General features: G+C 41.2%; 1 protein-coding gene across 3 annotated transcripts in view; it reads right to left on the bottom strand.

The window, feature by feature from the left end:
• Window positions 1-7323: 7323 nt before the first annotated feature.
• Window positions 7324-23120, bottom strand: part of SDAD1 (SDA1 domain containing 1) — a 40177-nt gene continuing 24380 nt past the window's right edge. For 2 of the 3 annotated variants that reach the window (XM_033214402.1, XM_033214400.1), the window contains exons 12-22: window positions 22225-22282; window positions 20729-20787; window positions 20161-20237; window positions 18931-19028; window positions 18748-18824; window positions 17463-17589; window positions 15585-15682; window positions 15256-15446; window positions 15063-15147; window positions 13717-13878; window positions 7324-8177 (exon numbers count right to left, since the gene is read on the bottom strand). In XM_033214402.1, coding sequence (XP_033070293.1) covers window positions 8130-8177; window positions 13717-13878; window positions 15063-15147; window positions 15256-15446; window positions 15585-15682; window positions 17463-17589; window positions 18748-18824; window positions 18931-19028; window positions 20161-20237; window positions 20729-20787; window positions 22225-22282 — 1080 coding nt within the window. In that variant the 3' untranslated portion in view covers window positions 7324-8129. The remainder of the gene's footprint in view (window positions 8178-13716; window positions 13879-15062; window positions 15148-15255; window positions 15447-15584; window positions 15683-17462; window positions 17590-18747; window positions 18825-18930; window positions 19029-20160; window positions 20238-20728; window positions 20788-22224; window positions 22283-23120) is intronic. The other variant, XM_033214401.1, reaches the window with a different exon arrangement.

Genomic DNA, 23120 nt, shown 5'->3' with positions numbered 1-23120 from the left:
AAAATGTGAATGAAGTTACTTCAACCTCTCTAGTAATCAATGAAATGCAAATTAAACCATGATACCATTTCATAAACAAAGACTGCCTGAAGTTTCAAAGTCTAACATCTTGTTGACACGGATGTAGTAAAATACAAACTTACATGAGTTACTGATGAGAATACAGTGTAATTCAGTATTGCCTAGTAAAGTTGAAGAATTGCAGACCCTGCAAACCCAGTGATTTCATTTTCAGTTTTCTGGATTTCTTTTTACTTTTTTTTTTTTTGAGACAAAATCTTGCTATCGCCCAGGCTGGAGTGCCATGGCGCGATCTCAGCTCACTCAACCTCTGCCTCCCAAGTTCAAGCAATTCTCCGGCCTCAGCCTCCTGAGAAGCTGGGATTACAGGTGTGCACCACCACACCTGGCTAATTTTTTTGCATTTTTATTTATTTATTTATTTTTTGAGACGGAGTCTCGCTCTGTCACCCAGGCTGGAGTGCTGTGGCCGGATCTCAGCTCACTGCAAGCTCCGCCTCCCGAGTTCACGCCATTCTCCTACCTCAGCCTCCCGGGTAGCTGGGACTACAGGCGCCGCCACCTCGCCCGGCTAGTTTTTTGTATTTTTAGTAGAGACGGGGTTTCACCGTGTTAGCCAGGATGGTCTCGATTTCCTGACCTCGTGATCCGCCCGTCTCAGCCTCCCAAAGTGCTGGGATTACAGGCTTGAGCCACCGCGCCCGGCTTTGCATTTTTAGTAGAGACAGGGTTTCACCATGTTGGCCAGGCTGGTCTCAAACTCCTAACCTCAAGTGACCCATCTACCTCGGCCTCCCAAAGTGCTGGGATTACAGGTGTGAGCCACTGCGCCCAGCCCATTTTCGGTTTTCTATCTAAACTTTGTTTAAAGAAAAAACTCTAAGACCATGAACCCTAGAAGACATGTTCAAAGATGCTTACTGCAGCAAGGTTTTAATTAAATTAATTAATTAGTTAATTTTTTTGAGAGGGAGTCTCACTCTGTCACCCAGGCTGGAGTGCAGTGGCATGATCTCAGCTCACTGCAACCTCCCCTTCCTGCCTTCAAGTGATTCTCCTGCCTCAGCCTCCCAAGTATCTGGGATGTGCTATAGGCATGTGCCACCATGCCTGGTTAATTTTTGTATTTCGGCCGGGCGCGGTGGCTCAAGCCTGTAATCCCAGCACTTTGGGAGGCCGAGACGGGTGGATCACGAGGTCAGGAGATCGAGACCATCCTGGCTAACATGGTGAAACCCTGTCTCTACTAAAAAAATACTAAAAAACTAGCCGGGCAAGGTGGCGGGCGCCTGTAGTCCCAGCTACTCGGGAGGCTGAGGCAGGAGAATGGCATAAACCCGGGAGGCGGAGCTTGCAGTGAGCTGAGATCCGGCCACTGCACTCCAGCCCGGGCGACAGAGCGAGACTCTGTCTCAAAAAAAAAAAAAAAAAAAAAAAATTTTTGTATTTCTTAGTAAAGACAGGGTTTCACCATGTTGGCCAGGCTGATCTCAAACTCTTGACCTCAGGTGATCTGCCTCCCTCAGCCTCCCAAAGTGTTGAGATATAGGCGTGAGCCACTGCACCCAGCCTGCAAGGTTTTTAAATAGCAAAAAACTGGAAAACAACCTGTTTGTTGGTAGAATGATAAATTGTGGATGTATGAACAATGGAAACTATACAACGATTGAAATGAATCTTCATCTATCAAGAATCTAATATTGTTACATAGCAAAATAATTTATACAATGATACTGCTTATGTAAAAATTTATATATACACACAAATATACATGTGACAGGAAAAATAACTACAGGAATGATAGGCATCAACTTCGAGATAAGGATTATCCCTGAGACGGGGGTGGGAAACGGCTGAGTGGGACATAGTTATATTCTTAATGTTCATCAACTTCTAGATAAGGGTTATCCCTGAGAAGAGGGGGGGAAATGGCTGAGACATAGTTATACTCTTAATGTTCTAGTTTTTTTTTTTTTTTAAAGCAAAATATTAACACTGAATAAAACTGGGAGATGAACATGTTTCCTTATGTTCTATATTTTCTGTATGTTTTTTAAAAATCACGAAATGATAAACTGTTTAAAAGATTTAAGTATCCGTAAAACAAGATGTTCTGTTGAACACCATTTATTCTTAGTTTCCATGTAATTCTTTTAAACTTCTCCTTTTGTAACATTTCCCGGAATTAGGGTTTCCATTTTGTTCTTAATTTTCTTTTCCTCCTTGGCCAAATTTCTTTTAAAAACATCTCTGATGGTAACTTAGATATTAGGAATATCAAGTATACCAAAATTGAATCTAAGATGGAACTAGAAGTATTTGAGATTTTAAAAAATTCTTAGTAGAAATGTTTGATAAGCAACATTACAAAATATTTAAAATGTAAAGGAGTTTATGGCCATGAGGAGCTGTAAAATTTTTTTTAAATGTAAAGGAAAAAATCCAATCAGTTATATTCCCATAACCCAAACCTAGCAACTACTTTCATATGCATATTTTATTTATGAAATTGCAGTTATACGAAACACCATTATTTTACGTACCTTGAAGAAAAATTCACTGCCATTTAAATTGATACAATGCTTTCTTACCAGAATTTAAAAATGTATATGTATTGAAAGAGTTTTCTTTTTTTTTTTTTTTTTTTTTTTTTTGAGACGGAGTCTTGCTCTGCCACCCAGACTGGAGTGCAGTGGCCGGATCTCAGCTCACTGCAAGCTCCGCCTCCCGGGTTTACGCCATTCTCCGGCCTCAGCCTCCCGAGTAGCTGGGACTACAGGCGCCCGCCTCGTCGCCGGCTAGTTTTTTGTATTTTTAAGTAGAGACGGGGTTTCACCGTATTAGCCAGGATGGTCTCGATCTCCTGACCTCGTGATTCGCCCGTCTCGGCCTCCCAAAGTGCTGGGATTACAGGCTTGAGCCACCGCGCCCGGCCTGAAAGAGTTTTCTTAAGTTTTTTTGTCAAAATTATTTGAAAATCACGTATCTACTCTTGTACGTTTTTAAAAAGTGAATAAATTAAGGTATTGCTTAAGCTTCTTTGCATTCAGTATTAGATTCTCCTGAATCACTGTTTGACTACAGATACCCATGTTTTCCCACACCATACCACTTTTCTGTGCCATTAAGAATCTTGGCTGATGCGGTGGCTCGCACCTGTAATCCCAGCACTTTGGGAGGCCAAGGAGGGTGCATCACTAGAGGTCAGGAGTTCGAGACCAGCCTGACCAACATGGTGAAACCCTGTCTCTACTAAAAATACAAAAAAATAGCTGGGCGTGGTGGTGTGTGCCTGTAATCCCAGCTACTTGGGAGACTGAGGCATGAGAATCACTTGAACCTGGGAGGCGGAGGTTGCAGTGACCTGAGATTGTGTCACAGCACTCCAGCCTGGGTGACAGAGTGAGACTCCATATCAAAAAAAAAAAAAAAAAAAAAAAAAGAGAATCCTAGTGCTGGCCAGACACAGTGGCTCCCACCTGTAATCTCTGCACTTTGGGAAGCCAAGGTGGGAGGATCACTTGAGGTCAGAAGTTTGAGACCAGCCTGGGCAACATAGCGAGACCCTGCCTCTATTAAAAATAAATTTTTAGAAATGATTAAGAGCCAGGCATACCGGCCTGGGCCTGTGGAGGATCTCGAGCCTAGGAGTTCAATGCTGCAGTGGGTTCTGATTGTACCACTGTACTCTGGCCTAGGTGACAGAGCAAGACCCTGTCTCTAAAAAAATAAAAGTCTTAGTGATGCTGCATTTCTTAAAAGATCTCCACTCACAAAGGCGGTTTCAAGGTGTTTGTAATGTTTCTTAATCTAAGTGCTGGTTACAGGAATGTATTCAGCTTGTGAAAATTCACTGAGTTTAAGTACACCTACCTGATGGTACTTGTACTCGTCTTGATATGTCGATAAAGAGTTTGGAATTTTTAAAAAATTCCAGTTTTTTTCCTGGAATTTTCATAGAGACTACTAATTCCCATTCTGCAAGTTTTGATGTTAGTCCCTGCTTCATGTTAGCAGATGTCAACTGAAAAGACCAGACCAGGTTTGTGAATGTGCAGGCAATGACAACTACATCAAGACTGCTGTCTGGCTGCAAACATTTTTAAACACATCTCAATTTCAGAGTTTAAAAGTGTAAAGAGCCGGGAGCGGTGGCTCAAGCCTGTAATCCCAGCACTTTGGGAGGCCGAGACGGGCGGATCACAAGGTCAGGAGATCGAGACCATCCTGGCTAACACGGTGAAACCCCGTCTCTACTAAAAAAATACAAAAAACTAGCCGGGCGAGGTGGTGGGCGCCTGTAGTCCCAGCTACTTGGGAGGCTGAGGCAGGAGAATGGCGTGAACCCGGGAGGTGGAGCTTGCAGTGCGCTGAGATCCGGCCACTGCACTCTAGCCTGGGTGACAGAGCGAGACTCCGTCTCAAAAAAAAAAAAAAAAAAAAAAAAAAAAAAAGTGTAAAGAAATTGTCTTAAAACCATTTGATCATTTTATTTATTTAGAGACAGGGTCGCACTCTGTCACCCAGGCTAAACTACAGTGGCTTGAACTTTACTCAATGCAGCCTTCACCCCCAGGGCTCAAGCGATCCTCCTGCTTCAGCCTCCTGAGTAGCTGGTATGGCAAGCATGCACCATCACACCTGGCTAATTTTTACAAGGTCTCACCATTTTGTCCAGGCTTCTTTATAATTTTATTTTTTATTTTTATTTTTACTTTTATTTTTTTGAGACGGAGTCTCACTCTGTCCCCCTGGCTGGAGTGCAGTGGTGCGATCTCGGCTCACTGCAAGCTCCGCCTCCTGGGTTCACGCCATTCTCCTGCCTCAGTCTCCTGAGTAGCTGAGACTACAGGTGCCCGCCACCGCGCCCGGCTAATTTTTTGTATTTTTAGTAGAGATGGGGTTTCACCGTGATCTCGATCTCCTGACCTTGTGATCCGCCCGCCTCGGCCTCCCAAAGTGCTGGGATTACAGGCGTAAGCCACTGTGCCCGGCTCTTTATCATTTTATACTCTGCTTTTGAAAATAATAGTGGCCAGGCACAGTGGCTCATGCCTATAATCCCAGCACTTTGGGAGGCTGAGAAGGGTGATCACTTGAGGTGAGGAGTTTGAGACCAGCCTGGTCAACATGGTGAAACCCTGTCTCTACTAAAAATGCAAAAATTAGCTGGGTGTGGTGGTGGGCCCCTGTAATCCCAGCTACTCAGGACGCTGAGGCAGGAGAATTGCTTGAACCCAGGAGGCAGAGGGTGCAGTGAGCTGAGATTGCGCCAGTGCTCTCCAGCCTGGGCTGGAAAAGAACAAGGTGATCTGCCTGCCTTGGCGGGAAAGAACAGCAACAGCCTATTTTGAAAAGAACAAAAAACATTGTAAACACTGGACATGTTTACAACGGGAAATGCTTATTATAATAATGGCTGCATAATACTCTATCATGCATAAATGATAGTTTTATGCAACCATCTTCACACTGTGATTGGACTGACAAAACATGAAAGCAGAATCTGCAGAAGGAAATAAGTTTACTATATAAGAAATGGTCTATACAAATATAAGCTTATGCTATTTAAGGAGTACTGAATTAGCTGTGCTCTCTGCTTTTATTTGCATTTGTAAACACGTGCAGACCAAAGACTGCTAGGATTGGAAAGGTTATTTCTAGAGCCTTGACTCTGTAAGAGAAAAGGCTACAAGTCATTGTCTTACCTTCTTATTAATATTTAAGATCTTTTAAAAAAATCTCATAAAGTACATTTCAAAAGAACATAAGCAATTAATGAAAGACTCACTTGGTAGAACTATATTATCTATACACAGTTTTAAAATGTGTTATCCAAAATAGCTTAAAGAACAGAACATTCTGAGTAAACATTCTAGTTAAAATGGAGTTGCAATGCAAGTCTATATAGAGTAAATTTTCAAAGGACTAGACTATGAAGAAATAACATTTATATTAACCATGGTCACTTGCTGAGATCACATAGCTAATATATCACCATTCTGGATTTATATACCACTTTTATATATTATGAGCCTGGACAAAGTTAAGTTCATCCCTGAATGGCTTCATTCTCTATGTTGACAGAATTTGAGACTAAATAGCTCAAGTTCAGACACTGATGACTTCTTCAAAGTAGAAGTCACCTTGCAAGCTCACCTACCCTCTGCTGAAGCATTCACCCTTCTGAGAATCTCATCTTCAAATAGATAGCAAACAAAATACTCTCAAGAGAAGATTTGGAAAACAATAAAAGGAATCAGATAGAAATAAGATACTATGGGATTAAAGAAATAAAAGTTCAGAATACACATTTATAAACCATATACTACATCTTTCTGTCTTGCATGTAAGAAAGGCTAGTTAAGAAGAGGGTGAGTGCACAGTAGAACAGAAGTCACAACACAGAATGGACTCTGGCCTCCTGGTATCTAAGTTGAGGGGGAAAATCTAGAGGAAGGATGAAACTTCCAGGCACCATCACAATTCACACAATAAAGCTGTGAAAACTTGCTGTTTTGAATTTTTTTCACTTTCGGGATCCAGACACACAAGGAGACACCCAATTCAAAAATGCGAAAAGAAAAAGGAGCAGTTTCAGGTCTAAAATATACAAATTTGCATCAAATACTTCCTGTGAAACACTAAAGTTGCTGGGGCTTGACTCTGGTGGCTTGACTAATCTCCCAACAGCAATCTGGGGCATTTTAGGGACAGTCTCTAAGTCGCATTGAAATAAAACTGAAGTTGAATGCAGAAAGTGAACAGAAGAAACTGGAAAGGAAATAAAAACACTGGTTTTAGAAATCGCTTTCTTAGGCCGGGCACAGTGGCTCACACCTGTAATCCCAGCACTTTGGGAGGCCAAGGCGGGCGGATCACCTCAGGTTGGAAGAAATCCTGTCTCTACTAAAACAAAAATACAAAATTAGCTGGGCATGGTGGTGCATGCCTATAATCGCAGCTGCTCGGGAGGCTGAGGCAGGAGAATCACTTGAACCCGGGAAGCGGAGGTTGCGGTGAGTCAAGATTGTGCCATTGCACTCCAGCCTTGGTAACAAGAGTGAAACTTTGTTTCGGAAAAAAAAAAAAAAAAAAGAAATTGCTTTCGGAGTGCAGAAAATTGCCCTTTACTCTAATTCGTGGTAACATCTACCACAACATTATCTAAGAAATCTGAAACAAAAGGCACCAAACGATTTCCAAATGCAAAAATTTGCATGTAAACAGACTGTCCCCTGAAATGGATGCAGCATGCCAGTGGAACGTAGAACACCACACACCAGTCCACACACAATGGTACCTATTTGGCATTAGAAACCTTTTATTGAGACAAGGTAAACAGTGGGCTGAAAATACTACAGGCTGAAGGAAGGCTGAGGAAACCAGTATGAAGGCAGCTGAAATGATGAACTAAATACATTCCAAAGGTACTATTTATACTTAAGGCACTTTTAAAAGTGAAGTCTTAACCAAAAAGACTTTACATGGCATTCAAAAAAAAAGAGGGGGGTCACTTAAATCTTTTGGATTGACTAAAAGAGCTAAATTATGTATCAAAATCTGTACAGCAGGGGCCTGTTTTCAGCAGGAAAGCCTATGTACAAGTAAGAACCTCTTACTCTTGTAACATTGTCCTGTTTTGTTTTGTTTTATAAGAATATATAACTCCTATCTCCAGAGTTAGTCCATAAGGCCTCAGTGACCTCATAGAAATATGGAGCTACCTCTACTAGAGAACTATTTACACTGCACTGTAAATACACATATGTGTGTCCACCCCCACAGCTAAGCTGTAAATGCCTTAAGTGAAGGGGGTACAGCTCATTCGTTTTATATCTACAGTGACAATTAATAGGCACTCGATACTTTTTTTTTGCATGAATGATACATAAAATGATTTTACATTACCACCACTATTTACATTAACATTCCCACCATTAGCCGTCTCCAAAATAAAAACACCAAATTGCTGCCACATATTCAGCAGTTGTCACAATACAGTGAGTCTGGACTTTTTAATGTAAACAAACATGCTTGATTTACCAATTTTCAGAGTAATAACACAAACTTAGCATTCTTCTTGGAATGGAAAACTTGCTGGGAAGTTACTTCATTCTTTTCCTCTTTTTCAAAAGTGCATCTCTTAGTGCCAACTGTAAAATAAAAAAGTATTGAAACATTGTAACTCTTGGGAACCCCGCTATACAAATTTGGTTACATGAAAGTTTACTAAAAAGGAATCACCAAGTCAATACACCATCCTGAAAAACTATAAATGATAAAATATTCCAAAACAGATCAAATCTATATATATTGAGGATGGGGCATATTACTGCTGGGAAATATGCAAAGCTCTTGACTGCTGTTTCCAACTCATGGAGACATAAGCTCAAAACAGGAGCAGCTACCGAATGCAGACACTACAGTATCCCTGTCTTCAGGGATAATAAATAATACTTATTTGGTCTATATGGCTCTTAATATTTTGGAGTTGTGGATGAGATACATTGTCTAAATTAAAAGTAACAGGAAGACAGATTTTTCTTCATAATCAATCACCTTTTCCAACTAAAGATGGCATATATTCCACATATATTCCACTAAAGATGGCATATGGCATGTATGGATCATTCAAATACTTTAAAAGAGCATTCAGCACTTGTGCAGATTTATGATAACTCTATCAATATACAATCTGAAACAAAGAAAAGTGTTACCTTATCTACTGATTTTCAAATGGGTTTGTTTTATGCAATAAACTAAGAAAATGTTCTAAGTAAATGCTAACACTAACCCTTTATAATGGCTCAAACATGAAGATATTAACTCAGAAATTGAAGCCCTGACAACTGTAGCTTATGGCAAAATATTCTAGTTAATACAGGTTCTAATTTTTAACTTAATTATTTTCTGTTGGAAGTATGTAAAGTGAACATGAAGAATGAAAGCAGTGAACTGTATGAGACTCAATCTAGGCTTTCATCCCCTGGAGTTCGTCTCTAACCAAAGAGGTTGGGTTCTTCAAGATCCCCAGGGTAGAACTAGAAGGTGAAGAATTTAAGATCTAGAGAAAAAGAAGACTGAAGGATCAGTGTCTGAAGTGAACCTACAAAAGTCCTTATAAAGTTTTACATTTCCCAAAAGAAAACAAACATAATATTAAAGATGATCAAAAACAAACCAAAATTAAAGTTAACCAAGACTAATGTATACATCTTAAGTTTGTGATGGATACTACTCCATTCATTCCCAAGCACTATTCTTTGTTCTAGAAACTTTTAAAAATCTCTAGCTTTTATTTAATTTTTATTTTAAAATTCTAGCTTAAATTTTAACAAGATAAACCTAAAACAGTTTTGGGGTAGAAGTTACCTAGCTCTACATACAAATGTTCAAACTTTTTGGATTTTATGATTTCCAGTTGACTCCTTGCCTTTAGCTCACACCTGGGTCTTGGTATGTCTTTGCAGAAAAGCAGAATAGCTGGGATACTTAAGGCAGAACAAAAATCTGTAAGTTCATTTCAACTTAATTTGGCTAAGGAGGTATTTTCTAGATTCATCTAATTGTGTCTTATTTTTCTCATCTGCAAAATTGGTTTAATCACAGTAACTGCACATACTATTGCACACTGATTAAACAAGTTAATAAATGGAAAGCCCTGGAACAGTGAAGTCTCATGCTAAGAACTAAATGTGTTAGCTAATGTTGGTTATGGGAATTTACGCCCACTCATTAAGCTTTGTGGCAAAGCACAGCCTACTCTCACACATATTTCAGTTCCTTCCCCTTCAAATGCCACCAATTAAAGAAAAGGAACAGGTATACCCCCGTTTTCTTCTTTTATCTTTCTACAGGCTTTACTGCAAGATCCTCCTCTCCTTCCCTATCCTATGCTTTACTTCCCTCTGCTAGTCTCATCCCAGTCACCTCTTCATATTCTAACTACTATTCTATTTACATATTCTATTTACAGTAAGACCTCACGTACACTTTCAAGCCATGTAAGATCCCTTTATTTAAGACACTGAAGGCCGGGCGCGGTGGCTCAAGCCTGTAATCCCAGCACTTTGGGAGGCCGAGACGGGCGGATCATGAGGTCGGGAGATCGAGACCATCCTGGCTAACACGGTGAAACCCCGTCTCTACTAAAAATACAAAAACTAGCTGGGCGAGGTGGCGGGCGCCTGTAGTCCCAGCTACTCGGGAGGCTGAGGCAGGAGAATGGCGTAAACCCGGGAGGCGGAGCTTGCAGTGAGCTGAGATCCGGCCACTGCACTCCAGTCCGGGAGACAGAGCGAGACTCCGCCTCAAAAAAAAAAAAAAAAAAAAAAAAAAAAAAAAAAAGACACTGAAATATCACCAAGGGATAGAGGGCGGGGTGTGAAGTGTGATGCTCCTTTCTCACAGGGCCCTTGGGGTCACGGGCAGCTTTGGGGATGCTCTGTAACTGTTCTGTCCAATAGGGTAGCCACTAACTACATGTGACTACTGAGCATTTGCAATTGGCTAGTCCAAATTGAGATGTGCTGCAGTATAAAAGACATGCTTTCAATTAACTCAAAAACAAAAATGTAAAATATTGCACTCATAATTTTTATATGTTGAACTACATGTTGAAGCAATACCATTTTAGATATACTGGGTTAAATAAGATACATTATTACAATTTCCTCTTTTTTACTTTTTTATTTTTAAGTGATATATGTAGTTCATATTATATTTCTATTGAACAGTACTGGTCTAAAGGAGAGAACAGAGAAAATCAGGAACTTAAAGTTATGTTTATAATGAAGAGATCCTGAAGAAAATACAGGGCAAAGAAACACACATAGAAATTCTGATTAATATCAGGTTCCAAATGGCAAGAAAACTGGAGAACAAGAAAAAACATTCTTGAACCAACAGGTGCATATGTCCAATGAAATCTTAATTTACTCTCAAAAAGATTCTTCAATCTTTGAGAGTTATTTTATGACTCGAGGTGCTTGCAAGGAACAAAGCTGGGCTTCCCTATCATGTCAGAAAAGGCAAGCTAAAAAACAAAGGAAGTTGGGGTGGGGGGAGTCCTAACTAAAATGTAACAAGCTAACAGAAACCTCATAATGAAACACGTCTACCAACACGGTAATTATTTCCTCAACCCTGAAATGTGAGTAAAGGCCAGTGAAGGACAGACTAGTGGATTTCAGTCAATCCTATCATAATTTTAGGAGAATGTGGCAAAATTTAGAGTACTTAAAATCCTAAGTGGCACCTTTCCTTTCACCTCAATTTCAACAGCTTCTCTTAAAAATGCTGTCATTATTTACATGATGTTGTTGAATACAATTTAGAACTAGAGTCAACAGGGTGAGCTAAATGGTACCTTAATTCAGTGAATACTGACTTGGAACCCACAGACACAGCACTGCCCTAGAGGGCTGGTGGTTACATTCAGTGCTGGCAGGCTGATCCTTGGCTAGCTATTTAGGAACACTGGTTCACAATATGCCACTGTTTATTTACCCAGAGCTGATATCCTGGCAATTCTTCAGAATAACATTTAGATACACTGTTAACTGCCAGGAGAGAAAGATACAAAAGTATAAACTTGTTTTATCACAATGAATTACTGAAATAAACAAGCTGCCTAAGTAGCAAGGGATTACCATTCAAAGGCCATGAATGGATGAAATGTAATCCCAAAGCCTGTAAACATCAGGGCTTTCAAAAGGGCACATACAGGAAGGATCATGCCAACACCTATTTATTTTGCTATGCTTTTCTGAAACTGTTTCTGAGATATTACCACACAGAATTATTGGTTTTTGAAAAGTACCCACGCCTATAATCCTAGCACTATGGGAGGCTGAGGTGGGCAGACTGCTTTAGTCTAGCAGTTCAAAACCAGACTGGGCAACATGGCAAAACCCCATCTCTACAAAAAATACAAAAATTAGCCGGTGTAGTGGCAGACACCTGTAGTCCCAGCTACTTGGAGGGCTGAGGTAGGAGGATCACTTGTAGGGAGACCCCCTGAAACTACTGCTAAGGAATAAAAGATGAAATGCTCCTGATTATTGTAAATACAAAATTACATGCAGGACTGCGTAAAGACAATGCCAGCCAGGTTGGGCTGCCAGAATGAGCCAACAGCACATGATGTGCTTCTCCTTGCAGAGAGCCTATAAACGGACATGGAGTCAGGAAGGTTTCACATCACCAAGATTCCTATCCCAGAAAAGCAGATGTTCATAGCTCTGGGAATGGAATGCGACCCTTGTGGGGAGCCTACAAACGGATGCATGAAGGGCACCTGTTCATATGGATAAGATACGGTTATAAATGCCCTTATCTTGCCACGGCTCTTATAGGTCTCTTTAGGGTTAAGGCATACTCCCTTCTGAGAATTTGTGGTCTAACTGGTTGTCTAGCTTCACGTACTGTTTCTATTGATTGTTTGCAACCAGCTTTTACTGCAACTGTCACTGCTGATTAATATCTTGCTAAACACAGGTTCTGGATAGACTGTGTTTGTTTTAAGGCTCTGTTAGAAACTGCTGATGCACACACTATATTGTAAATTCTTATCTCCGTATACTGTATTTCTGCACACAGAAATGTGCAGAAATACAGTATGTTAAATACAGTTATGTTAAAGAATTACATCATCCCCGCCAGGCGCGGTGGCTCACGCCTGTAATCCCAGCACTTTGGGAGGCCGAGGCGGGCGGATCACGAGGTCAGGAGATCGAGACCATCCTGGCTAACGCGGTCAAACCCCATCTCTACTAAAAATACAAAAAAAATTAGCTGGGCGTGGTGGTGGGCGCCTGTAGTCCCAGCTACTCGGGAGGCTGAGGCAGGAGAATGGCGTGAACCCGGGAGGCGGAGCTTGCAGTGAGCCGAGATCGCGCCACTGCACTCCAGCCTGGGCAACTGAGTGAGACTCCGTCTCAAAAAAAAAAAAAAGAATTACATCATCCCCATGTGACTATCTCACCTCATAATCAAACAACCCTAAATCCCTCACTAACCTACCCCCACCCTCACTAAACTTAATAATAAATGCTGGTATATCCAGTGCATTGGCAGCATCGCAGGACCAGAAGGCGGTGACCCCCCAGACCCAACTTTCACTATCTTGTGTGGGTCTTTTATTTCTCAACCTGCCGATCCACCTGGGAAGAAAGAAAGAGTCCTGCGGCATTGCGGGCTGCAGGCCAGATCCCGCAATAATCACTGGAGCCTGGGAGGTCAAGGCTGCAGTGAGCCGTGAGGCTAGTGAGCTGTGACTGCATCACTGCACTCCAGCCTGGGTAGCAGAGTGAGACCCTGTCTCAAAAAACCAGGCATAAAATTGGCACTAAAAAGTTATTCAATTAATTTTGATACATTTCACAGATCAAATGTCAGAGAATTTTAGCATGGAAAGGAACCTCACGGATGATCTAGCTTGCATTTCTTTACTTATACTGGAGGAAAATGGATTCCTCTCTGGTCCCACAGCTGAGTCTCACTCAAGTCAGGTCTGGGACTTACATGCCCTGACTGCTTCTCACCTCTCCATGCTCTCCAACAATGCTCCCATTAACCACAACGCACACACAATAATGCCCAGTCTTCAGAAGGCGCAAGTCCGTCTCAAATGTAAAGCTGTCTTAGAATTACAGTACTGTTCTTGCCACCCAAGCTTCAAGTGGAACTCACCTGTTTTTCTCGGAATGAACGCTTATTTTTTGACCGGACATTCTGGCTATACCGCATCATCATAAAGTTCTTCTGTTTTTTCTTCTCTTTATTTGTCGAACTAGAAAATGGATTCATTTTGGTTTTCTTCCTTGCAAATTCTTTTCGGTCTGTCTTTCCAGCCTACCAGAACAAAAAGTTTGATATTTCTTCTTCAGTAGCATACTTTAGGAGTCATCTAATCAACATTAATGTCTCCTCTGTGTCAGAAGCTCTAGTAGGTGCCAAGGCCACAAAATCGACAGGACACAGTCTTTGCTCCTTGGGACCAAGAAATGGCCATGCAGTATTATAACGGAGCAAGGGGAGCTCGGAGGAAGAAAAGTCACAATTTAGCCTGGTGAGGTCAGGGGAACTTCCTAGAAAGGGAGACAGGTAGACTTTTTTTTTTGGCAGGATGAAGGCATTCATGGTAAGGGAAAGGAGGGGAAAGACAGAGCATTTCTGGAAGAAGGGACAGTGCACACAAAGGTGTGGAGGATAAAGGACATGTGGAAGACAGAGGACGAGGTGGAACTAGGATGGGACGATGGTGTCTCGAACAAGTGGAAACACAGAAAATGATGTTGGAAATATAGGCAGGACACAATCATGAGCAGCCACAGCACTAGCCACAGGCAGACTTCAACTGGCTCTGGCTTTTCACTGGTGACTGTAAACACACTCCTACTTTTCTCTTAGCTTTGATAAATATAGTGGTTTCCCAACACTACAGACATGTCATACTGCCTTCCTGTGCTCTCTACCTTGTTTTGAGTGGTGGTTACATGGCTACATACAGTTGTCAAAACTCATCTAACTGGCTGGGCGCAGTGGCTCATGCCTATACTCCTAGCACTTTGGGAGGCTGAGGCGGGTGGATCACATGAGGCCAGGAGTTTGAGATCAGCCTGGCCAACATGGCGAAACCTTGACTCTACTAAAAATACAAAAATTAGCTGGGCATAGTAGCGGGCACCTGTTACCCCAGCTACCTGGGAGGCTGAAGCTGGAGAATCGCTTGAACCCAGGAGGCAGAGGTTGCAGTGAGCCGAGACTGCGCCACTGCACTACAGCCTGTGTGACAGACAGAGACTCTGTCTCAAAAAACAAACAAACAAACATACAAACAAAACCAAACAAAAAACAAAACCAAACAAAATCCCTCATCTAACTGAACACCTAATATCTGTGCATTTTAATTTCTGTGTTAATTATACATTTAAAACATTTTTTAAAATTGCCATTCTGTGACTATACAAGTTCTGGCTTATGTTTCATTTTATTTGCTTTCTGTTTAAAAAACTAGGAATGATGTGCTCACTCACCATTGCAGTTGCTAGTCTTGTCTCTTTGTCAGACTTTGGCTTTTTATGAAGGCGTTCAATGTCCCGAAGAGAAAGTAATTCACCCCTGGGATGAGGGAAAAAGAACACATGAAGCAAGAATGGAATTCTGTTTCCTGATGCTTTCATTACCACATGAGCTGACTGAAGTACTAAAGTGGATGTGCCATGTTACCTGGGCTCTTCATCACTGTCTATTTCAATGTATTTCCTCTTCTGGGATTTCCCAGGGGCAGCATCAAGTTCTTTTCTCATTTGGGCCATGCGGATTTTCTGGAAGTCTTCCTGAGTTAAAACTCGGCTGGTGCTGACGGCTGCAGCTTTGGCTTTCCGCTCCTCCATGGGCATGCTATTCAGCTTCTTGGACTTGAAACCACATAAGGGCTTAACTGGCTACCAGCTCAAGTGAGAGCTCAGCCATTTAAATTGTAGCCTCCCGCCAAGGCCCAGAATAAATTACGTCTTAATAAATGTCAGGGTGTAAGATGAAATTTTCAGACTTACGATTTCTTGCTGTTCTTCATCGGAAGAGTGTTGCACATCAATCCATTCACCATCAGCATCCTCTTCCTCCTCACCGAGACTGGTACTTTCCCATCCATCTGCATGAAAAAAGCAAACTCACTACTGCTACTTTATGTTGCATATTCAATATAAGGTTAAGCTCAAGCAAGCAACAGAAAAGTAAGGTAATCAACCTTGAACAGATACACTATTAACCAAGAACTGAGCAATATTTATTGTTAAATAAGCCACATGCATTTATCTAGTTAATCTAAGGAATAGGAAATATGCACTGACCAAGTATCTACCATGAGTCAAAACCTTACAATCACTCTAACCCTCATGACTCCACAGAAAAGGAACCGATGCTCAGAGTTAAGTAACATGCCCCAAGTCACACTGCTAAAAAGGCATCCTACATTGAAATCATGAAAATCATGTCTGCCTTTAGGGTCATGTTCTTTCAACTAAACCAACCGTGTCCATCAAAACTGCACTTACACATTTATCTTGGCCGCGCAGCAAGCATCTAACTTGTCCTACGTGTGTTACCCATGTATGAGAATCTAGTTACAGTCATTCCGAGAACTGAGGTACAAGATTTGGGATGTTAAAGAATGTTGAAGACACCTCAATAAAAAGGTATCAGGCTTCTTAATGGAGCCACCACAGTTTTAAGTTTTCTAAATCACAGACACTGCAATCTTTCTGTGACTCCCTATGATCTTTAAGACAACGTGCCAGCTCTTTTGTCTGGCACATACATAACCATGTATGAAAAGGTCTCCAAACTCTATCTCAAGCCTCCTGTCTTGCTACGTCCCACCTTGTATCCTACATTCTAATAGTTCTCTAAATCCTTCAGGACTTTGCTCACGCTTTGCCTGGAAAGTCTCTGCTATTCTAGCATTCCTTGCCAAATACCTGGCTCATCAGTCACCATCTCTCCAAAGCCCTTAAAAAAAAAAAAAAAAAAAATCCCCAGGTGGACTTGACTGCTCTCCTGCACTTATGCCCCCACCCACTCCAATCATAAATCCTGTTAACACTTCATTCTTCAGCTCTTTGGAAGCCTTCCAGAGCAGAAACAATGTCATTCATCTTTGCACTGGCAGTGGCTGGCTCACAGCAAATGAAGGCTTTGCTGAAATAGGCTGGGTGCACTCGCTCATGCCTGTAATCCCAGCACTTTGGGAGGCCAACATGGGAGGATCACTTGAGGTTAGGGCCTGGCCAACATGGTGAAACCCCATCTCTACTAAAAATAAAAAAATCAGCCAGGCATGGCTGCACATGCCTGTAATCCCAGCTACTCAAGATGCTGAAACAGGAGGATCGCTGGAACCTGGGAGATGGAGGCTGCAGTGAGCTGAGATCGTACCACTGCACTCCAGCCTGGGCAAGAGTGAGACTCCGTTGTGGAAAAAAAAAAGATTTGCTGAGTAATGAATGATTCAAAGAATAAAGGACTCTGGAAATTAGAATGGAGTTTCCCGAGTATTTTCCCACAAATTTAACATGCATTCTCCTTCAACAAGGAGAGTTTTGGAAGATTCCTCTAAGGCTAACCCTCATAATTTTTTCTAGGCAACAAACACAAGATCATTGTCTTTCTCAAGCACCAAACAGCATGCCCTTGGATGAGGGGCAGCCAGCCACCCTGAAGGTCGTGAAAAGGCATTTCCTATGCTAGAACATAAGCTCTGCAAGAGGAGGAACCATGCTCAATTGATCCCCTATACTTCTAACAGTGCGTGGCACATAGTCATTGCTCAATAAATATCTGCTGAATGAATGTTCCAACAGTATACAATTTAAAGGTCTGCACAGACACTGCAGGAGTGTTTTGCCCAAAATAAGGGTGCAATAAAAATCAACCTTCATCATTTTCAGCATTCTCTTCTTTCTCAACTTCCAGAACTTCTGCTCCTGGAATGTAATCTTTAGCATCTAATTCTCCATATTCTTGCACTCTTGCTTCTATGGAGGCCTCTGTAGGCTTACCCTAAAGGAAAAGAAATTGTTTATAATAAGTTGCTTAGATCATAAAACCTTAATCATGAAAGGTATTCTCTGAAATTATGAATTTATTGTATTTATTTATTATTTGAAGACAGGGTCTTGCTCTGTTGCCCAGACTGGAGTGCAGTGGTCCGACCTCAGCTCACTACAACCTTTGCCTCCTGGGCTCAAGGGATCCTTCCACCTCAGCCTCCTTAGTAGTTGGGACTACAGGCGTAAACCACCACACCCAGCTAACAAAATTATGTATTTAAAAGGGAGCACTATAAAAAATGGTGGTAACCAAATGACAGAAACAGTTTGCTTATGTCTCAGATCAAAATAAATCCCCAGCCAGCAATCTGTCCACTATTTTCTTGCTGTTTTTTGATCCAGATCAAGACATTGGTAGTTATTAGAGAGCAACTGCTCCAATTTTTTAAGCCTTGAAAAATGTCGTCTCTCTTTCTGTTACATACATGCATCCCTCCTCCCTTCCAACTTGAAAGAGGTAGTATCGGCCGGGCACGGTGGCTCAAGCCTGTAATCCCAGCACTTTGGGAGGCCGAGACGGGTGGATCACGAGGTCAGCAGATCGAGACCATCCTGGCTAACACAGTGAAACCCCGTCTCTAAAAAAAAAAAATACAAAAAACTAGCCGGGTGAGGTGGCGGGCGCCTGTAGTCCCAGCTACTCGGGAGGCTGAGGCAGGAGAATGGCGTAAACCCGGGAGGCGGAGCTTGCAGTGAGCTGAGATCCGGCCACTGCACTCCAGCCTGGGCGACAGAGCGAGACTCCGTCTCAAAAAAAAAAAAAAAAAAAGAAAGAGGTAGTATCTGGCTGTGGAATAGCCTGTTCACAATACTGGCATCAGCTACTGACTGATCTCTGAGATTCCAATCTGTTAATAACATTAAAAGCTTTCAAGTTGAAACAGCCTGCTCGGTCTTCAAGACTCAGTCATCATCAGTGAATATGTCTCAACTACAAAATATTCAGGGCCATGGTACTTGATTCCAAGCTTAAAGAATTACAACCGTGTGCATCATAAACATGTAATCATAACAGAAGCATCATAAATACTAAAATTCTAATTGTAGGAAATTTCTCTCAGTCTGTGAGACCATAACCTTTAGACCAACAGAAGCGTGCTTTACCTACCCGGAATTTCTTCTGCAGCATCTGAGGATTCAGTGTTCGGAAGAGCTGAATCAAAGTTCTAGCAGACATCATTACATCTGTAAAATAATACTTTTAATTAGAAATTCTGGCCCAAAGAGTACAATGAGGTAAAAAGGAGTCACACTGTACTCTTTGGTGTGTAGAGAGTAACATGCAGCTTACTCTTATCCTTGTGTGTTTTATACTGAGCCAGGTCTTGGAGAAGGTCTTCAGTCATGGCCAGAGGACATCGAGCTGTTATCTCTTTTATAGCATTGATTCTAGAAAAAGAAAAACAAAGTTTAAAAAAGCCTGAACAGCAATTTTTTCATGATTCAACATAGGAAGATTTCCTAAAAAGATTAACTCAAAAGGAAAACACGTTGGGTTTTATATAGCTTAGGTCTCTAAAACTGCAGCATGTTAGAGAATGGGAGGTAGGCAGCCTTAGAGGGCTTTTATTCCAGTTACTGCCATTTCCTCTATTAGTGGAATAAGGAACAGTGTCCGGCTCACTAAATCAGAGTAGCATGTACTTTCCAACTCTAAGAAGAGATGCGACTAGCTCAAATAAGAAAGGTTAAGGTCTTTAGGGCTATTATCCTGCAATATTTTCCAAGGAAAATAAAAAGCTGCTGTTTAGCATATCACTTACTTATCGGGACAGATTAGACAATCCTTAAACCAGTGATTATACTCATTAAATGTTTTTTAATTAATTAACCAAAAGGGCTACTAAATTGCCCTAGGAAAAAAGAGTGCTTCAATAATAAATCACTTGTTCCAGGGTTCTATGATTTGAATACTCCCCCCAAAACTCATGTCGAAATTTAACTGCCACTGTAATGGTATTAAGAGGAGAGACTCTTAAGAGGTGATTAGGCCTAATGTTGTTATCTTGGGAGAAGGTCCCTTATCGCCAATGAGTTATAAAAAAATGAGTTTGGCCCTCTGTTGGCTCTTGTGCTGTCTTCCCCCTTGCGCCTTCTCCCAATGATGTAGCAAGGAGGCCCCCACCAGATGCCAAACAGACACCAGTGCCATGCCCTTGGATATCCCAGCTCCAGAACTAGGAGCCAAATACATTTCTTTTATTAGCAGTACAAAACCAACTGAGTTCAGGGTGGGCGATCAGAGGAAAAGCACTTAGACTGCCAATCAATCATTCATCTGTACAAGTAAAACTGCTAAAAAACAAAAATGCTAATTAGAAGGACAAGTATCTTTTCTCTGGCTCCCTTCTCAAAATTCTGACCAATAAAAAAATTATCAAGCCTCCCAAAAAGACTGAAATATATTTTAAACCAATTTTCTAGAGGTGACACTACCAGCTACAATCTTACATCTTGGTAACTTATAGCAAATCTAGTCCATTAAACACGTATCTTCTGCCTCCAACCAGATTCTACATACCCTACTGTCATGACTTCTCCAGAGTTCTTGTCGGTAACAAAATTGTTTGCCACAGTCATAAGCAATGACTGAATAATCTGAATTGGAAACAAAAAAGAGAAGGGTGCTGGTTAAATGTCTGCATACACAAACACTTGAGGATGAAAGGACAACAGATTATTTGCAGTGGAAAACCAAGCCCTCCACCTTCAGTTTAAGATTAAGGAAGACAGATGAAAACACTCCACTTAGGAATTCAGTGTTCTTCTCGGCTATCCTCAGACTAAATCAAAGAAAGGAATTACAAGCTTTGAAAAATAATCTCTATGAATTTACTAATAAATTTCCTTATTAAAGAAAATCAGAATTCTAAACAACTTGTCCAAAAGAAACTTCACTTTTTATGAGCTGTACAACTGAACTTCTGTATAGATCTCCTTAAGAATTAGTGTCTCTTCTACCTATTAAAAAAAGAAAACGGTGAGGGAAGAGGGGACAGTAACCCTTGTGGGAAAAGTGACCCTGAAGTACCTAACAGTAACACTGTCATCCATGCCCTAGGTCCAGAAGTCAGGTTACAAGTTCTCACCTCTGGGGGTACTAGGTGATGAGACGCTTGTGCAGCAAACAGAAGGATCTTGGTTACTTCTGAAAACGTAAGAGAACAGAAAGGTCATGGTGAGTGTATCACCCTGACTCTGAGGACCACGGCAAACATGGCAAGCACGTTCTAGTCTAAATGGTATTACTGCTTATTCCAACTGGAACACTCAATCCCCAGATATCTGCTTGGCTCACCCCCTCACTTTCTTCAGGTCCCTGCTCAACAGTTGCCTTATCAAAAAGTCTCTCCTGACCAATCTAAAACAGAACCTGTCCAGACACTCCCTATTGTCCTTACTCTGCTTCCTTTTCCTTCTTCAAAACACTTATCTTTACCTGGACATATTATATATAGCACTGTCTACATCTCCCTCCAGATGTAAGCCATGAGGGTAAGGATCTTGTTTTACGCTTACTGTGGAATTCATAGTGTCTTCATGCAGTGCCTGGCATAAAAATCATTAAATAAATACTTGCTGAATGAATGCATATACACACACACACACACACACACACACTCTCTCTCTCTTTTCAAAGGGGCAGCATAGCATAGGTAACAAACAAGGCCACTGGCAAAGAAGTGAGGTGAATCCTCATTTGCCATTTATTTGCTGAGTGACTGTAGTCTTTTTTTCCCCTTCTTTGTATACCTCACAGGATTAATGTGAGGATTAGACAAAATGATGTATGTAAGGCACTTAGCACAGTGCTTGGTCCTTGTTAGATGCTGAATAAATGTTAGTTTCCTTCCTACTTTGGTTCAGGTTCAAAGACAAGTACAATCATCTCTTCTTTCCTACTTTAGTGTTGTTTTTCATTGAGAAGGCAGGCGAGGTCAGTGTGAGCAGTATGATCAAATCCTAGTATCTATTACAAAGACGCAATAAAAAGTCAATTTTTTAACAAAGAATTTTCCATGAATATTTACAGTATTACAAGACAACTTGCTTTGATAAACCAATTTGTTGTTGTTTTCTTTTCTTTTCTTTTTTTTGAGACAGAGTTTTGCTCTGTCACCCAGGCTGGAGTGCAGTGGCACAACCTCAGCTCACAGCAACCTCTGCCTCCTGGGTTCAAGTGATTCTCCTGTCTCAGCCTCCCAAGTAGCTGGGATTACAGGTGCTCACCACCACACTCGGCTAATTTTTGTATTTTTAGTAGAGATGAGGTTTTGCCATATTGGCCAGACTGGTCTTGAACTCCTGACCTCAGGTAATCCACACACCTTGGCCTTCCAAAGTGCTGGGATTATAGGCCTGAGCCACTGTGCCCGGCAGTTGTTGTTTTAAAAAACAATGGTTTCTTCAAGTTGAGGATAACGACAAACCCATGGCAAACTCTAGAAAGAAAACAAGGGCTTCTCTCCACTTCTGTAATGTAGAGCACACTGCACTCCTGTCTTTAGCGATTCCAGAACAAAAAACTTTGCATGTTTATTCTATTACCAAGGCCACCAAAGAAACATGGCAAGTGGAGGCTTACCTCTTTGGTGGGGCTGCAAAAACCTTTGCAAAAAGGGATAGAAATTGAAGAGGAAGAGCTGTGGAGAGAAAACCGACTTTAATACTGATGCAACTGACACTATGGAGTTCCATTTCTTCTCAAATGCAAATATATCACCAAGCTCAACTAATTGGTGAACACTTTCATTTTTTTTCTCAGTAAGCAATCATGCCCTAGGATGATTCAACATGCTATATTAACCAAGACTAGGAACTCTCTCAAATGAGGCTATGCTGCTATCCTCATTATGTAAAGGAGGAAGCAAGTATATGCAGAGTGAACTAGGGGAAGGAGAGGTAAACAAAATGTAACATTCTTCAACTTTTAAAACTGGTGTGGCTGCAGAAACTAACTTTTTGGTGTTCTAAGGAAAGGGGGTTATAGGAAGGAACAGCATTGATATCAAGGCTCCAAAACAACAGACAAAATCGGAATTCAAATCTGAATAGCACTAAGTATAATTTAATCAGCAAAGCTCACTTCTGGTTATATTCTTGTACACCAGTCCAACCACACAGAAGGAGTCACTCTGTGCACCATAATTCAGAGGGAAAACATTAACACTCTGAAGTCCATCTAAACAAAGGTGACCAAGGTTATTAAAGAAATAGTAATGTTTAACTTCAAGACGAGATACTGGAAATAAACTGGTCTTTTTCAAGGTTCATCAGTTAGGTGGGAATAAACTAATTTTTTCTATTTTAGCCACAGAGCAAAAGTAGGATGGGCCACTGAGAAGTTGTAGGGAAGACTTTGGTTGAACATAAGGATGGATGTTCAATTATAGTCAGTTGTGAAACTCCAGTATCATTTCCCTCAAACTATGCTTAAATCACAAATCACTTTTGCTTTCCTATAGAGCTCAAATTCAGTCT

This window comes from Trachypithecus francoisi, unplaced genomic scaffold (genome assembly GCF_009764315.1).
Source record: "Trachypithecus francoisi isolate TF-2019V2 unplaced genomic scaffold, Tfra_2.0 Lachesis_group1, whole genome shotgun sequence".
Classification (NCBI taxonomy): domain Eukaryota; kingdom Metazoa; phylum Chordata; class Mammalia; order Primates; family Cercopithecidae; genus Trachypithecus; species Trachypithecus francoisi.
The sequence above is the reverse complement of the archived record's forward strand: the minus strand, read 5'-3'. Positions and strand labels throughout refer to the sequence as shown.